The following is an 18605-nucleotide window of genomic DNA, read 5'->3' on the forward strand; positions in this document are numbered from 1 at the left end:
GAGATAATGGAAATCTTGTACATGGTTTCGTATCAAAGTATACATTTTTCTTCCTGTGTACAATAATATTCTGATTCGATTTCTTTAAAAAAACATGAAAATATTTTTCAAATTTCAAAAGAGTAATTATTACCATTGTTAAATGCTTAATCAATGTAAAAAATATGCGAAACTTATTTTGATTTCTAAGGTTGAGCCGAGATCCTATCGGTGATGTAACGTGAAGTGCGAGTGTCTACAAAAGACCATAATTTGCCATGGCTTACAGATGTTTGGGCTTCGGAAGAAGAGGGGAGAGAGCTTTAGTACGGCTTCTACGCTCACATTACCCTAAACTTTCTGTAAGTAGCGTGACTTTGTTAGAACACTCGACAAATGGGCCTAATTTTGATTGCAGCTCGTGGATAAAAGTTGTTTATGCGCAGTCGCTCTGTTCACCATCACTTGCTGATGCAAAAATGTTATGAAAGTGCTTTGTCATAACAGGTTAACGTAAGACACCTTCACCAGTTCGGTCACGTTTAAATATTCATTCAGTACAGCCAAGAAGTTAAATTTCTAGATGCCATTTTCTGGGTGTTAGGAAATAATCTGATATACATGCAGAAGAAATTCGGACGGTTTTCAGACATAAGTTACGACACTTGTACCATCAGTATTGTTAGATGTCATAATGTTGGCATCTACTTAATATATGCTATTTTACTTTTCAAGATGGATGTTCTTTATAATAATGAATAAAGTGTAGTGGATTGGAACCGCCTTCGGTTTTGTACAGTCGGTCCCTTTTACAAAAACAGTAACATGATCAGCGACTTAGGCTTCGTTCACATGTAAAGTCTATTTTCTAAAAATCTATTTTCTATTCACGGTATCTTATGATCACGGTCTGTGCCCTGAATATCCCATGGGGTAATTACTGGCAGTGCGAGCCAGCTACTTATAGTAACTTATAGTAACTGGCTCGCGCTGCCAGTAATTACGCCGCGGGACATTCAGGGCACAGACCGTGATCACATGATATACCGCGAGTAGAAAATAGATTTTTAGAAAATAGACTTTACATGTGAACGAAGCCTTATACCTGCAGACACTCTTTTCGCCATCGCATCTACACCAAACAGGCCCTGCGCTGATAACCTTTTCAGATTCTGATTGATTATAATAATTTATTCAGCTAGTAAATGTGTGAAAAATTTACATCAAAAATTGGATTCTTTCAAACTCTTAAAAGTGATGTAAAAGCGAAATAATAATATGTAGTAATGAATGTGATAAAATCATCAAGTTAAAGATATGAATTAAAAGGGTTAATAAAGTATATGAAAAAAATAATATGAATTAAAATTTAGAATTAAAATGAGAAACAGCTAAAGGTTAAAAACTTTTTTAAAACCTCTTTCATCCCAAATATTTTACACTCACAAAAATGGAATATTAGCATGTTTATATCTATACATACTTTCCAGCCAGACTTATATACTTATAGTGTCATTCACATATTTCATCAAAAATGTACCTTGAACATTTGCTTCACAATCAGAAAGAAGACGTGGAGAATAGCACACACACACACACACACACACACACACACACACACACACACACACACACACACACACACACACACACACACACACACACACACACACACCTATGACCTGTGAGACTCTACTGTTTAAAATGATAACATTTGATGATTTTGAGCTTGCTCTGACAGTGTTTTCTTTCAGTAATAAAATTTAAAATCAAGTTCCAAATAAACAATGGGAGACTGTGTAAAAGCCTACAAGGTGAATGCTAAAAATGATCAACTTAACCAGCACACCCCTGCAGGTGAAGATCATTATTTTCATTATTTTTCCAAAAGTGTTCATAGGACATTAACACCCCCTCACCCCCACCCCAGGGCACAGTTTGCAGACGTGTGAAAATGATTAAGGCTGACCCCTTAACTGATGGCAGGTGTCTATAATGGTCAGGTGCTGTTAACAGGTATAAAGGTTATGAATACAACTGCTGGCTCACTCTCAAATGTTATGTATGTATATATATATATAATTTGCACATTAACTTTTCATTGAATAAAAACTTTATCGTAATACAAATTTAAAGGTACTTTTTTTTTCATATAAAATAGAGGATTTTTTTTTTTTTTGTGAAAATGTTGCAGTGATATGATTTCCATTTTCAGATGCAAAATAGCATTCAAGAATTTCAAAGTCTCTCTCGGACTTCAAAGCTATCACAAATATTAGCAGCTTGGAATAACTCACTGGAGCAGTTAAAATATGATAAACCACCTAAAGGTTTTGAAAAATTTTATCAAAAAGATAAAAAGAAAGGCATACCAGTGAAGGAAAATGAGAAAGCTGATAGTAAACCCCCAGAAAATCAGCCACCTGAAGATAAGCCAAAGGAATCCGAAGAGAAGTCGAAGGAGTCTGAAGAGAAGTCAAAGGATTCTAAGTCTGATTTTGACAAACAAATAGAAAAAATGGGTTTCAAACCTTTTATCAGGGTTGGAGGACCTAAAGGCTTTGGTGGAGGTGGATCCTCTCAAGGCATGAAGTAAGTAAAACAAAGCACAAGCTTGCCTGGACTTGGTTAAGGGCAGATAGTTATCAGGGCTTAACATTTTTTTTCTGCTTTTTCTCTGTACATTTGACAGCTTTGCTTCCTTGTTTTCAGACAAGCACACTGTGTTGCCCTTTTCATGTAGCCATAAATATATGCCATCCTATAAATTATTACAGTAAATAAACAAAAAGATAAACTAAAAAAAAAAAATTTATATTAATAATAATAAATGAAGTCTGACAATGATGCAATTTGGAGACTGATTATGTTGGTAATGGTGTGAGGCACTCACATGCACACACTCATTCTTAGTGTATCAATACTGCATTTAGCCCCCAGGAACAGATGGGTCTTGGAGTCCTTTTTGCTGCAGTCCTGGCCTTTGTGCTGTTTAAACATTTTGATGCTGGGAGAGAAATTACATGGAAGGAGTTTGTGACTGAATATTTGTCTAGAGGAACTGTAAGTTGGCTTTAAGTATCACATCTACAGTTCTGGTAATTGTACCAATTTTTTTTTAGAAGTCGAGTTAATTAAGTGGCCAGAAAAACTGTTTGCTTCACCATGAATGGTAACTTTGTCAAAGGGATCATTCTTAATGAAAGTTATAGCTCTACAAAGATTTTTCAATTCTGCAGGGACTCTTGCTGACTGCAATCAGATTAACATGCCTCTTGTTTTCAACATACTCTAATTCACCAGCTTTTCTTTGTTCAACGCAATGCCAGGAGGCGGCGTGTTAATTTGTTAATCAGATTGCATTCAGCAAGAGCCCAGCAGAGTTGGGTTAATCTATGTAAAACGATAATTTGGGAATGGGCCCTACATTGGGAATGTGCCCTAAAGTGCTGTATGGTCATACAGGACCACAAGATTGTAAATTGTAGGCAAAATAAGTAATATGATTGTATAAAAAAAAATTATGAAGTTTGATCAATGTGTAGATATTTTTTCATTACCATGAAAGTGATCTGTGTCATTTGACTGAAATTTTGCCAGCAATATATGTGAAACTTATAGAGCCCTCATTTTTATTTTAATTTATTTGTTTTCAAGGTTGACCATTTAGAGGTAGTGAATGGCAAGTTTGTGAAAGTAAAGCTTATCCAAGGAACAAATAGCACTCAAGAGGTAAGGAGTTGCTTGAAATTTGGCATCTGTTTGAGCAGATGTCACGGCACACTTCTCTCAGATATTCCTTTGCACACAAGCCTTCACCTCATAATGATATAATGGTAAACGGCGGATTCCTTTCTGCATGATTTCATAAGTGTGCTAGACTTGACCAATACCAGCTCACACTGGCTGGGTCTTTTGTATACTATCATGAGAATTACCACAAAATATGCAAGTCAGAAATCCCTCTTTGATCACCTTTGTATGGCCTTTGTTAAAACTTGTTGCTGTATTACCAAATTTAATGACATACCAAGACTGATGAACTGATTTTCCATTTAATTTTATTCTTTCATCTGATTGCAGAATGTTTGGTTTTACATTGGAAGCGTGGAGGCATTTGAACGCAACCTAGAGCAGGCAGAGATAGATTTGAACATGGAACGGTCAAATTTTGTGAATGTTCTATACAAAAGTGAGGTTGAACCGTGAGTATTATATTTATCAGTTACTCTGAGAGAGTTCTCGTTTTGCATTTTGTAGACCTTCTCAAGCCCAACGCTTTTTTTTTTTCTATATGAATGTGCTTATTCCAGCTGGTAGTACAATATCCGGAGGCAGTATCACCTCTCTGATCCTCTAGTTAAAAATAGGGGAAAAAAGCTTTTAATCAACGTGACATTATGACCAAAATTTGTACAAATGCCACTTGAGGTCAGCACATCAACTGTTCTATATGCTGATTGGCCAGTCTCCAGAAGTCGGTTAGCAAATTTCAGACATATTCCTCTAGATAGCCCATGCTGTTCAAGAAAAGGAAGGCCAACAATGATATATTTACTTAGCTCTTTCATTTATTTATTTATAATAATAATTATAATGATTTTCAGTTTTTCAATAATTTCAGCAGCTAAATTTGTAGATGCTATATTTTTTATGTTATTTTTGCAGGGAAAGGCTCTTTTCAGCTTTATTTCCTGTCCTTTTAATCGTTGGAACAATGTTGTACATGAGGAGGGTAAGTTTGCTGATTTGTCCTAGTAAATGGAGGTGGAAGGGTAATTTGGGGGAGGTAGCATGAAAATTTGATTAAGTGAAATAATTATGACCCTTCCAGATTTTACACTGAGCCATTTCATTGTAACACCAGCGCGGCACTGGTGGTACATATGGTTTTAGTCCTGTTTCGTGCACCAGCTCTGCTGCCACGTCACCGTTACCACTTTTCTTCCTAAACTGTGAGAGTCTACATACCCATCTCTTGGATTTAGGTCATGTAAAATCTTAACTCGATTCCACATAAATTATCAACTTTGTCAATTTTCATGCTACCTAGGTGTGGCGGTCGTGGCAATGCACCCTTGTCCGAAATTTGATGAGAACTCCTTTTAAATGCATTTTGTAGAGCTTGTCAAGCACAACACTGGAGGTGGTGTCCCTTTTTTTTTTCCATAGGTATGTGCCAACTCCAGCTTGTGGTACAATACCTGGACGAGGTATTGCCTCTCTGATGAAATATTAAAGGGCAACTCCATGGAAGTGAATTTTCCAGGAAAATTTGAGCAATCTCGTACTCCAAATCATTTGTTTATCCCTCTATACACTTGGATTTGACATATAATTGAATTTGTGAAGGTTGATTTAGCATAAAATAACAGGCCAGACATTATAACCAGCGACCATCTTCCAAAGCTCCAATAGAAATATCAGCATCAGGTACGCCCCAAAAATAATTATTTAAGGGGTTAAATCATTTTAAGATGTATTTAAGGTTTTACAAAAAGCTGTGGATGGCAAATATAAGCATTTGGGGGATTTTCAAACCCATGGAGTACCTTTTAACTGAATTGCTGCTATCGCTGTGCAAGAGAGATGGTCATGATGAGGATGCCAGCAGAGAAACTAATGCTGATAACATCTTTGTTTCAGCTGACCGGTGGCCAAATGGGAGGCCGGCCAGGGCCTGGGGGGAGAGGCGGGCTTGGCGGAGGAATGTTTGGTTTTGGCAAGTCCACTGCTCGCCTCATTAAAAAAGATGAGGTGAATGTGAAGTTTAAGTAAGTAAGACCACGTCTGATGTATTATGTGTGATGTGAAGTTTGGGGAAGTAAGACCACGTCTGATGTATTATGTGTGATGTAAAGTTTGGGGAACTAAGACCACATCTGATGTATTATGTGTGATGTAAAGTTTCGGGAAGTAAGACCACATCTGATGTATCATGTGTGATGTGAAGTTTGGGGAAGTAAGGACACATCTGTTGTAAGATTTTTAATTAGCATGTCATTATTATCTTGGCATGTTATGAATATGTTATTGCTAAAAATGATGCATTTATAGTGTCCTGTTGATCATTTATAATTATAATGACATTTTTATTCTGAGAAAAAAATGTTGAATCATTTCAGTGATGTCGCAGGCTGTGAAGAAGCAAAACTTGAAATCATGGAGTTTGTTAATTTCCTGAAGAACCCAAAGCAGTATGTGGATCTGGGAGCCAAAATTCCTCGTGGAGCCATTTTGACTGGTCCCCCTGGGACAGGTGATTGAGATTTCCACTTTATTATTATTATTATTATTATTATTATTATTACTACTATGAGTATGATTATTTTCACATTTTTTTTATTTTTGTATGAAAAAAGAGGTCAACGTCATCCGAGTCCTTTTATAAATACACCATAATTTTCAACTTGATAATTGTTTAACAAATTATTGACCAGATAAATTGATGATTTTGTTCAAATGAAGTTACCTTGAAGTGTTGTGTTATGCCAGGTAAAACCCTGTTAGCCAAAGCTACTGCTGGTGAGGCCAACGTTCCCTTCATAACGGTGTCCGGCTCTGAGTTCCAAGAGGTGTTTGTGGGGGTTGGACCGGCTAGGGTGAGTATCATGTGTCCAACGCTGTCAGATAACGCAAAAACCTACTGTGTGTATCTCCTCAGAATTATCATGTTGTCATAACAACTTGCTTGGTTTTCAGAGCAGATAAATCTTTCTTGATGAAACTAGGTTCATAAAAGTTATTGACTGAACATTTTCATGGAAAAAGAAACTGAATATATGAAGGTCTGGGTTAAAATAAAAGTAAACAAGCTGACCAAAACAAAATGAAACAAAAGTGAACATTTCCTTTGGAAAAAAAAAACAATAACCAAGGCTTTTAAATAGGGAATGTTTTGGTTTTGTCGTGGCGTTGAAAATGTAAGCCAGCAGATCATAACAAACTGAAAAAAGGAAACTTTGTTTTGTTTCAGGTGAGAGACATGTTTGCCATGGCCAGGGACAATGCACCGTCCATTTTGTTTATTGATGAAATAGATGCAGTGGCTAGAAAACGCACCGGCAGAAATTTTGGCGGAGCCTCGGAGCAGGAGAACACTCTGAACCAACTTCTGGTGGAAATGGATGGTATGGACGCCTGCCCTTCAGAAAAAAATCCTTATGGAAGTTTTTGAATTCTAAGAAAAAGATGACAATAATCTTGATTGCAAGTTCATTATTCACCTGAACTTCGTTTATGATTCAGTGGATGCATCAAATTCTGTCCAATCTCAATAAATTTCATGTTAAGTCATTAAATCATTATATTCATTCTGCAAGTTTTTCATAACCTCAGATATTGTGATAATTCACAGCCTGCATTTTTTTTTATCTGGCACTAATACTTTAATAACTTGCACCTAAAAATTTTTATTTCAAAAAAGGGAAAAAATAATAATAATAAAATTAAGTGTATTGTGATAATTGTTTCTCCTGTAGGTTTTACTACAGACACCAATGTTGTGATTCTGGCTGCCACAAACAGAATGGATGTCCTGGACCCTGCTATTCTAAGACCAGGGCGCTTTGATCGGCAGATCCACGTAGGGTCCCCAGACATCAAAGGAAGGTCAGATATGCAGAATTGAAGCCAAGCTTAATTTATCTGATTTAAAGTATCATTTTTGACCTTACACCAATTTAACCCAAATTTCACGTGTCCAATTTAAAGAATCATTTTGACCTGACACCAATTTAAGCCATACTTCATTTGTCTGATTTAAAGATCATTTAGACCTCACACCAAATAAAGATGAATTTCATTTGTTCGATTTAAAGATTATTTTGACCTGAGCGACTTGGTGTCCTTAGTTAAAGAGTGGTTGTTCCAATTGGGGGCTTAATTATGATGCCTATCTAGTATTAAGACTATTGTGCCTTCAGTTTGGTTGCTTATCAATTTTCATGCTCTCCAAAATGTTTTGTATTAAGTTTATGTTAACAGATTGTCTTTATATTTGATGATAAAATTAAAATTTTTCAGGGCCTCCATTTTCAAAGTCCATTTGGCAAAACTGAAGACCAATTTGGTCAGGGACGACCTAGCAAGAAAGATGGCTGCACTCACTCCAGGATTTTCAGGTTTGAAGTCATTGATTGGTGTTGGTGTCTGTTTGGTTTTGGGTCAAATAAAGAAAAGATGTTTGATATAAAAAGAAATTATCTTCTCAAGATGTTTCTGCTACATATTTCTACATACATTGTATGAGGAATATAAGAGAGCAACAAAGAAGTAAAGAAATCAATCCGGTCTGTGTGACTTGTTTCTCTCACTGTCATCTATACATCATTCTCTCTCTCTCTCTCTCTCTCTCTCTCTCTCTCTCTCTCTCTCTCTCTCTCTCTCTCTCTCTCTCTCTCTCTCTCTCTCTCTCTCTCTCTCTCTCTCTCTCTCTCCTCCCTCCCTCCCTCCCTCCCTCCCTCCCTCCCTCCCTCCCTCCCTCCCTCCCTCCCTCCCCACACACACAAATGCACATGCAAGCACAAACCACGGACTGAGAATCATTCCCAATGTCTGTGTCTTTCCCTAGGTGCTGATATTGCCAATGTCTGCAATGAGGCTGCCCTGATTGCTGCCAGAGATCTCAACACCTCCATAGAGATGACACATTTCGAAAAGGCCATTGAACGAGTCATTGGAGGTAAAGTCAAATAAAAAGTCAATTTTCTTTCCATTCCTGAAATTGTCATGTTAAATAATCCTCAGTATTGAGGGGTTACTAGTCGGGTTTGCTTTTCTGTAACTGAAAGATATATATACATTGAAGTAGTTTGGGGGGGGGGGGGGGGGGGGGGGGGGAGAAGGACAATCGGGTATGTGTATTGTTAAAGCATCAAAAACAAAATAAATCAAAAATGGGCAAAATCTATCATTGGGCACACTGTGTGTTATTTAAAGAATGCCCAAGTGAATGGGTGGTGAAAGAAAAGTTTTAGTAAAAGTTGGTCAACTTCGTTAATTGTACCATATAAACCAGATATTGAGTTACTGTTCATAGTCATCCAGCACAAATAAAATCAATACTATATATATATATATATAGAGAGAGAGAGAGAGAGAGAGAGAGAGAGAGATTAAACTCCTTGATGAACCAGCAGTAGTTGGTTTTAGTAGCAATATTTGTTTTGTGAGAAATTCTTTGTTGTAATCAGTGCTGTATGACGTAATGAGATCTTCTTTGTGACCCTCTAGGACTGGAGAAGAAGACCCAGGTACTACAGCCAGAAGAGAAGAAGACTGTGGCCTATCATGAGGCGGGACACGCTGTGGCTGGATGGTTTCTAGAGCACGCTGACCCCCTGTTGAAGGTGCGTAAAGCAGAGACAAATGTCTTCAGGATTTATCTGGGAATCCCAGATGTTTTGGTTTTGTATTTTTGCCACCCAGACCCCACACACGCATGCATACATGCAAACACAGAGCTATGACTCTTTAACATTTACTTTTTTTTTTTTTCAAAAATATTCCCTTTTTTATCTCAGAGAAAGGCTGTTGATACTTGTTTTTCAATCGGGAGATTTATGATGTGCTCTTTAGGAAATTTTTCTTGAGAGCAGTCATATGAAAGTGTAGTTTCTTAATTTTGATGTCTACAATGCAAGATTTTAAATAACTTATTTTGTGGCAATGCTAAGAGCTGGAAGGTGTTTGAGAACCAAAATAAGTCATTTCGTCTACAAAGAAGGAGGGATTAACATAGATACAAACTTTTTTTGTGCTAGATTTTTATATGCAGAATGCACATGTGATAAGTACATGATTTTCTTAAATAGATCTTTAAATAGATTTTTTTCTCTGTGCTTTTTATCCCTAAATGATCAGATTAAGAGACATGCGTATCTCTCTCCTCCAGGTTTCTATAATTCCCAGAGGCAAGGGTCTTGGCTATGCCCAGTATCTGCCAAAGGAACAGTTTCTCTTCACCACTGAACAGGTACTCCAGTTCAATCAGTATGTATGTGGTATACATGGCTGTCTTTTACATGTATACAACACTTCACCACTGAACAGGTACTCCAGTTCAATCAGTATGTATGTGGTATACATGGCTGACTTTTACATGTATACAACACTTCACCACTGAACAGGTACTCCAGTTCGATCAGTATGTATGTGGTATACATGGCTGTCTTTTACATGTACACAACACTTCACCACTGAACAGGTACTCCAGTTCAATCAGTATGTATGTGGTATACATGGCTGTCTTTTACCTGTACACAACACTTCACCACTGAACAGGTACTCCAGTTCAATCAGTATGTATGTGGTATACATGGCTGTCTTTTACCTGTACACAACACTTCACCACTGAACAGGTACTCCAGTTCAATCAGTATGTATGTGGTATACATGGCTGTCTTTGCTGAAGTGTGTTGTACATGTATCTGACCTTAACCAAGGCACATGTTGCAAACAAAAGATCCAAAACTGGTAAATTTTGCACTTTTGCACAAAGTGCCTTTTCGCCAGGTACTGCATGGCAGGATCTCATGTCTTCAGCTTTCGTTGTCGTGTTAGGATTTTGATGTAAACTTTACTTAAACAATAAACTAAATGTGCCAGAAATGGAACGAAGTAAATGAAGGAATTTTTCTTGAAGGGATGACAAATCTTTGTATGAGATCTATATTTCACAATGAATTTGTTGTAAACAACTCATAGAAATATAATATATTCTGTTTTACCACAACAACAGTAATAGCAATAAATCTGAAATGTGTGCTTGCCATCCGACCATGTGACCTCCATAAATGGCTATACTCTGTCATAATCTCTTAGGAGATTATTATGAAAAAACAAACTTTTTAGAAAAAATCAGGGACTAGATTTGAATGTAGAAATGGATTCATTAACCATTGGAAAGTATGGGAAAATTGCCGTTTACCCCAGGAAAATCCAATTTTTTGGCCAAAATGAACAGTTGTTATCCCTTAAATGAATCACACCACTCCGTGGGTATTAATGAGGAAATAATCGGAGGCGGTTCTTATTCCAGATAATGGACAGGATGTGCATGACCCTGGGGGGCAGAGCATCAGAGAGCATCTTCTTCAAAAGGATCACCACCGGAGCACAGGATGACCTTCAGAAGGTCACGCAGATGGCTTATGGGATGGTAAGGTCCTTTGAAAGGGAAATTGGAGGGGAGGAGGCATTAGGCAAAGGAGTCCTTACTTCATCTTTTTGTTGATTAGGTTTTTAGTAGTAAAGCAGCTCATTTTGAAGTTGAGAGGTGCATTCATGCCATGAGTGTAGGTGTTCATGCACAGGCAGTACTGTGGTGCTACTTTAAGCCCATTTTTATGCCATATTTCAGATCACCCAGTTTGGTATGAGTGAAAAGGTGGGCAACATCTCCTTCCAAATGCCTCAGGCAGGAGACATGGTAATGAGCAAACCGTACAGTGAACAGACGGCTCAGATGATAGACGAGGAGGTGAGGAAGATAGTAAGCAGTGCTCATACCAGAACCATCGACCTCCTGACTATGCACAAGGCAGATGTGGAAAAGGTGAGTTAAAGAAGGCAGAGGTATTGTACACGGCAACAGGCACACAAAAAAACATGTCATTTGAATGTTGCTGTAAATTTATAAGTTTGAATGTATAAACTGAATATGTCTAGTGTTTTCCTGGCACTGTTTTGGTTTTGGGGACTTGCTTATTGTCAGAATATTTGTGACATGATAAAGGAGATAAATGTGAAGTGATTTGCCATTCGTTTTGTATAAGTTGTATATACTTGCCTTTTTTCTTTCTAATAAATTTTGTTTTCTTAGTACTGTAACATCAATCAACATGTGAATACATACAAAGCAAGTGAACAGATAGTCTTCAAAGAATGTTGTCATTTATACAGGTAGCTCTACTACTTCTGGAAAAAGAGGTTTTGAATAAAGATGACATGGTGAAGCTGCTCGGGCCGAGACCCTTTGCTGAGAAGTCAACGTATGAGGAGTTTGTGGAAGGCACAGGTGGGGTGTGGATTTCATGTTATTATTCTTATAATTGACAGAAATGTGATCAGTCATAAAGTTCCACTGATCAAATAATTTTTTTTTTCATGATATGTATTGTGATTTTAGGTAATTTGTTTATGTGAACTCCATGTACAGCACTGTAACTTCCCTCTGTGATTCAGTCTCTTGTCCACTTTTATTTGTTAACCACTTCTTGTCAGAAACTTTCTTTAAAGTCTCAAGTTTAGCAGTTAACTTTTTGAAAATTCAGGCTCCTTTGAGGAAGATACCCAGCTACCAGAGGGTCTTAAAGAGTGGAATAAGGCTAAAGAACCGAACCGAGGGACTGACTCTAAACCATCCATGGCTGCTGAGAACTGATGCTTGTACAGGGGTTTAGGAAAATATTTGTACAGTTGCTTTATTGTTGTCTTGTTTATACCTGTATACACACTACCCAAGGAGGGGTTTCATAAGTCCCAAGGTGGGGCTGTAAAGACATAAGCTGATGTGTGGAAATTTTTTTCATATCCAGTATTGGAAACCTGTTATGAGCTGGTGTTTCAAGGCTGGTCCACGACAGGAAGGAAATCTCAACTTGGGTGTTTAATAAAAATAGCATCATTTTAAACTGAAGAACTCAAAAAATGAAAAGGAAAAAAGTGAAAATAATATGTATTGAATTCGAAAGGGGGAAAAAAGGATGTAAAACTTTGAAATGAATTCAAAGCCAAATAGGTTGGATTCGGGACCTAGGTTTACAAACTGATTCTAGACTGGGCCTTGATGTTTGTAACTACAGCATCTTTAACTCCAGAAGTGTCATGGTTTCACAGGGTTTAAACGGCAATGGCGCCTACATTATGAGTAACCCCATGACAGCTGTAGCCGGACAAGATACGTCATCTGGAGTACCCATTTGTCACAGGACTTGCCTACTTCCCAAGACTGGTGGCCATGTAAGACAGGTGTCTGTCTCTTCTTTGTTGTTAAAGCCGTGATTCCCACACAGGCTCACCACGTGTTATAACAGTCACCGGAAACATGTTCTGACTTGTGACTTTCATTGACTGAAGTTATTTGGTGGTAAGGTTATTTTTCTAGGAGGAACAAATAGTAAAAAAAACAACAATAATATGAAACTATAATGTGTTCTGCTGCACTGTTTGTGTATTAGTATTAGTATTATTATATTAATGAAACTTTGGATGGACACCTGATTTTCCACTCAAGCAAGAACTGAGAGAAACTTGATGAAGACTATACAATTTTATTTATGGAAAGAGTGATTAAAATGAATGTTAAAAATAAAAATTGAGTATTTTGTGTAATATACGGTAGTGACTCGATGTCATCACTGAAAGAAATGTATTATAGTTTTAGTTACATAATTTTGGAATCATTACAAAATATATTCTGTGCATAATTTTGGTGAATTAACTCCATGTTACAGGACTGCAGGAAAGTGCTTTTCCATTTGGTTGCTATCACTCAGGAATGCAATGATTTAAAGAATTTACACAACTTTGGAAAATACAGTATCCATTTCCCCATTGAAAAGGTGAATCATTTTTGTACCTCATGTTTTGGTTTTTGTTTAAGATATCTGGTATTTATTACTAAAAATTTAAGATTTTGAAATTAAATCTTAAATACATAAAAAATAAAATCTGAAATAAAGTACAATGAGCGAGTGTGAGTGTCCTTGTCATATCCTGTTCTTAAACAATTTTAGAGAATTTCTGACTAAAAAGGGGAGAAATGTTATATCAATTAAGAGAACATTTAATTATGCATCCACAAAAATAAAAAAAAAAATTCAATGGCAATTTGGGGGTCAACAGATTTTAGCCAGGTTGATGTGAAAAACCATCTACTTGAACGATACTGAAATATTTGAGAAATTGGATCCAGTTGTCGACTGAAAAAGAGGCAGGGCATCGGAAATAGAGCAGAAACAATGTAGAATATCACATTTTCCAACCATTTTCTTTCGGAGAAATGGCTTTCCAATATAATATTACTGTGACAGGTGTGAACTAATAGGGCATTCAGGTGCGCTGCAGTAGTAGTAATCTTCTGAAAGGTTTTGTCGTCACAGATGTCCTATCTAGAACTTGATTCTTTACGTTTTGATAGATTCAGTTACAGATCATTGAATTGCGTTGTATTCGTGCTACAATAGACAGTAATGAGTGGATAAGATGTGGAGCAAAGTGAACCGCAGTTTTATTTATTGAGGGGTGGGGTGGGGCGCGGTGACACCTTTATAATTGAAACTGTGGCAGTGAGGTAAAAATATATATGTCATCGTTTGACCAAGAATACAGCACTCTTTACACCCTTCGTGGCGTTTCATGCTTATTTGGAAATAAAACGACGAGTGGCAGATAAATTATTTGATGATTGCATTATTTTAGTGGATAGAAAAACACCTCGAGCTATTACTTATAAAAACAGTGTACGTTGGGGCATATGTTCCGAACTAACACTATGAATTATGAGATTGATTTTATGAGAAAGAGCCATGGACAATGGTTGACAAGTAATTGCCAATTACACGAAACGAAGACAAAAAATGGGCATGAGAAGGTGACGAATGTCCGTTGAAGTGTAAAGTACTTTACAAAAATTCAGGGATATCCATGGCAAGTTATGACTGGTGTTTGTTGGGTGATGGGGAATATTTTGTGTTAGTTTATATTCGAAAGCAACACATTTTGCACAATGAAGTAAATCAGAAGTTTACATTGCAATTGGCTTTAAATCGCTAGAGAAATCGCGAACAGAGACGGAAGGAGGGAGAGAGGAAAAGAGAGAGAGAGAGAGAATAAGCAATCGGTATCTATATATTACCCTCTACCAGGGTGAGTGATAGATTTTTTACAGATATTCACAGATATGTCTCTAGCTAGATAGACCCAGAGTTCAGCTGTAAATGACTATCTATCTAGCTAGAGACATATCTGTGAATATCTGTAAGAAAATCTATCACTCGCCCTGGTAGAGGGTATCTGTATATCACGAACAGTCAAAGTGGCGATCGTTCCTGATAACTTCTCCTTGTATCAGCGTCACTATACACTAATAACGACTGTGAAGGCGATATCGGCTACTTCTCCGTCAACATCTCAATGACAGCACACATAATTGTCTACCCTTCCACGAATTTTATGAGCTGAAATAATCGTATTTTTCTTTCCTTTGGTAATTGAATTAGACGCGTAAAGACACTGTGCTACACACTCCCTGTCCGGTCTTCAATTACTCGTGTTCATATCATGAACTTTAATTGATATTGACTTTAAATTCACGGCAAAATGACACAAGCGGGCCCACTAATCATGTTTGAACTCCTGTGAGGCGAGTTAATTTCGACTGGTAAAGCGCCTACAGATTCCTTTCTTTTCCCTCCTCATTACGGCTTGATTTAAGTGCATTTCAAGCCAGGCCCTGACTCGTGACTAATGCCCGGAAATTGCTCTACGGGTTTTCTTCGTTTTCATTTCGTAGACGTACTTCGAGAGAACATGCGCGCCATCTGAAGTAAAGATGACATCATAAATATATGGATATATATACTGTATATGTAAGGAACGGGTTCTGATTTGCGCTTAATACAAGAGCGTTTCCTATTGTGATCTAGTCCGTGATTGTTTGACTATACATCTTCGCCGATGTGCGTGACTCCCAGAAAAACGCCCGTGCAGCTGCCTTATCAGATGCCGTTTGCAGCGATCTCGGTTTCTGCTTATTGCCGCGTTTTGTTCAATATCTTGCATGTGGATGTATCCGAGTCGTGAATCTGAAATGTAAGCCAAAACCACCGTTGGCGGCTGTCATTGAACTTTGTTATATAAGTTAAAGAAAAAAAGAACTCGTTGCAAAGGAAGGTGTCGAACTGGCAGTGTTGATGCCTGACCACTAAGGGCCAAGGTAAAGACTGATGACTAAAATGACGACACGATCCACCCATTATTTCTGCGCCCACACAATTGTGCGATGTTTCCGCCTCTCCAAACATGAATACTGTTGAAAACCCACACCAGCAACAATCGAGTTTGTAGCCGAATAGAATCACCTATTTTTGAACGTGCCTAGCTGTTCTTTCCGTCGGAGCAGACATTCTAAGAATCACGCGGTGCCATTTGGCATCTTAGCTGATTCCTTTTAAACCGTCTCTAAGACGAAATTTAACAACACATTTTTTAGCCAAGGATCTTGGGAGAAAAATGACCTCTCCAATCAACCTCGGCACTGCTCAAGTCGATTTAGTCAAGGATCCGCGCACCGGGTTCGGCGCCATAGTTCGCTCCACCAGCCAGAAGCCCGGCCTAGAGGTGAGCGGCCTCCTCAAGGGAGGGGCTGCCGACAACAGCGGAAAGGTCCAGCTGGGGGACACCATCACGTCCATACAGGGGGTCGATATCACACACCTACAGTACTCCGCCGCCGTGGACGTTCTTCAGAAGTTCCCCATTAACAAACCGCTGCGGCTGACAATGAATAAATATGCCGGGCTGGGTTCTGAAGAAGAACCGAAAGCCGTTGCGATCCGAACACCCATCGGGCAGCATTCCCCATTGAGACGCTTGTCAGCCGGCGTCAATATGAGGAGCCCCTCTCATTTGGCCATTAGGCGGGATTTAAGTATTCAAGTTCTCCCGGATCAAGAGAACAGGCAGCAGAGAGACAGTGACTCAGTAACTCCAGATTTCGAGGTGGGCGCAGCCAAAGAGAGAGGGACCTTTTTACAGAGGTTTTCTGTCTTGGAATCGTTTCGGAAAATCTCGGAGAGGGTTCAGTCGGTGGTTTTCGGCTCGTCGCGTTGCCAGAGAACCGCCCGGGCATGCGACTGCTCATTTAAGACGTGCATGAAGTCCAAGGATACCGACTCAACCACGGGCCAGGAACTGTCTCTTGTTCAACTCGAACAGAACGGCGTTGAAAAGGGCAATCCGAAGTCGACTCACTCATCACATGGTGTTGTTCCACACACTAACATCAACAGTGCGGTGAGCCAAAACTCGTGTAGCTCGAAACCTCGTGATACTCGACCCGAGGCGAGGCCACTCTGCACGAGGCAACCTCTAGACGCTCTGGGCACCGTCGTGGAAGAGGGACGCGGTCTTCCGCCTAACGACGCCCCTGGGAACGCTGCCGTAGCCCTGGAGAGTGAAGTCAGAATGGCTGATGAGGACGGCAGGATAAAAAACGGTAAGTGAATTCTCAGGTACCTGTTCCGTCCGGGTCAACACATTTGGGACAGAGAGGAGTTAGGTGCTCCTTGTTACCTTGTTGTAGGCGGATAGTCATACATGAAATGCAGCCCAAGATAAAAAAGTATCAATGGTTTACGATGTTGTATTTTAATCTATGAGAGAGAAGGCAGTTGAATCACGGTCCAGGAGTAAGGCACCAGGTAAGGTGATGGTTTTGTAGCAATATCTGCATGGTCTATGGCATATTGCATGTCACGCATCATGATCCCATCGATTAACGAGAGAGCGATTTCCATGTCACACATTATACCACTAGTGAAAAGTCCTCGCCCGATTTCATTTGTCTTCTACCTCGTTAGTGTTTGTGAATTTGAGTGCTCTTCTTTGTTGAAATTTGCTTGTAAGGAACACCTGATGTTCTTCCGTTAACGGACGGTAATTTTAATAATTTAGAAGAGCCGCATATAACGTGACCCAGAAATGTACTGGAGTTGTTCAACAAAATGGTCTGCGAAGTACTTCTTCAAACGCGTAATGTATTTGTCGTATTAAGATACTTGTAAAAGTAGCCATATACCACAGACTTTTTTATTACACAAACTTTGCGTAAAAAATGGCCTATAGTAAAGTTCGTTGAAGGTGGTTAAGTTACTTTTTACTGTTTACGCTATTTGTAAAATTATATAAGCCCGACTTTTAAAGTTTTTTTCAGCAAGAAAAACACATTGAATATTGGCATATCTACATGTTGTTTATATTATCCATTTTGACCTTATACTTGTAAATTAAAGCAGTGAATACGGAGTAGTCATCTTTGATATCCACGCGAATCCCGTTACTTGCACTCAGTAAATAGGCACTAAAAGAACTTAATGGGTACCACAAACGGACGCGGCATAATCTCGAACACGGAAACATGGCCGCCGGTGGATTCCGGGATTTAAAAACCTGTTGTCAGATGAAAGCGTAAAGTTTGTAAAGTGATTGTCGATTTGGTTGGGCAATGTCTATCTATGCATTAGTTGTTTGATTATTGGAGCACCCGTGTTCTCTTTGTAAGTTCCGTGTTGGTTGACTGTCAGTGCGGCTTCCTGAATTGATTTTTCACAAAATATCTTAAAAATTGCTCTAACATTTATGAAAATGTTTGATTATGCAAGGCAGAATTAATTACAATTACATTCTGCTACAAACATGTCTATAATAACGTCGTCGCATTGTAGACGTAGAGAGAGAACTTAAGTACATTGACATCGAAATTGGACAGGCGGTAGGGTTTTTTTTAGTACACATAGGCTGTCAATGCTTCACGAATCGGATACAACACTGATTCACCAGGTTCATGGGGGGGGGGGTTGTGGGATGGGAGTCGAAAGAACCGCCCTTTTGGCCGAAAATTG

General features: G+C 38.6%; 2 protein-coding genes across 3 annotated transcripts in view; both read left to right on the plus strand.

Moving 5' to 3' along the window:
* Positions 1-185: 185 nt before the first annotated feature.
* On the plus strand, positions 186-13677 carry LOC106169206 (mitochondrial inner membrane m-AAA protease component AFG3L2). 2 transcript variants are annotated; one of them, XM_087010508.1, is made up of 20 exons: positions 194-341; positions 1871-1995; positions 2195-2571; positions 2913-3042; positions 3637-3711; positions 4063-4184; positions 4648-4714; positions 5626-5753; positions 6105-6238; positions 6475-6581; positions 6956-7109; positions 7461-7590; positions 8005-8102; positions 8552-8662; positions 9214-9329; positions 9875-9955; positions 11021-11140; positions 11342-11536; positions 11884-11998; positions 12255-13677. In XM_087010508.1, the coding sequence occupies exons 3-20, from the start codon at positions 2195-2197 to the stop codon at positions 12362-12364; spliced, it is 2370 nt and encodes a 789-aa protein (XP_086866634.1). In that variant the 5' UTR covers positions 194-341; positions 1871-1995; the 3' UTR covers positions 12365-13677. The 2 variants fall into 2 exon arrangements, with proteins under 2 accessions (XP_086866633.1, XP_086866634.1); XM_087010507.1 differs by lacking the exon at positions 1871-1995 and having other exon boundaries at positions 186-341.
* A 2108-nt stretch (positions 13678-15785) lies between these two features.
* The window catches only part of LOC106169208 (nitric oxide synthase, salivary gland), a 35106-nt gene continuing 32286 nt past the window's right edge, over positions 15786-18605 (plus strand). The window contains exon 1 of the mRNA XM_013548602.3: positions 15786-17200. Within this exon, the coding sequence (XP_013404056.2) occupies positions 16216-17200 (985 nt within the window). The 5' untranslated portion in view covers positions 15786-16215. The remainder of the gene's footprint in view (positions 17201-18605) is intronic.

Source organism: Lingula anatina, chromosome 4, assembly GCF_051362555.1.
Source record: "Lingula anatina isolate TDL-2025a chromosome 4, LinAna3.0, whole genome shotgun sequence".
Lineage (NCBI taxonomy): Eukaryota > Metazoa > Brachiopoda > Lingulata > Lingulida > Lingulidae > Lingula > Lingula anatina.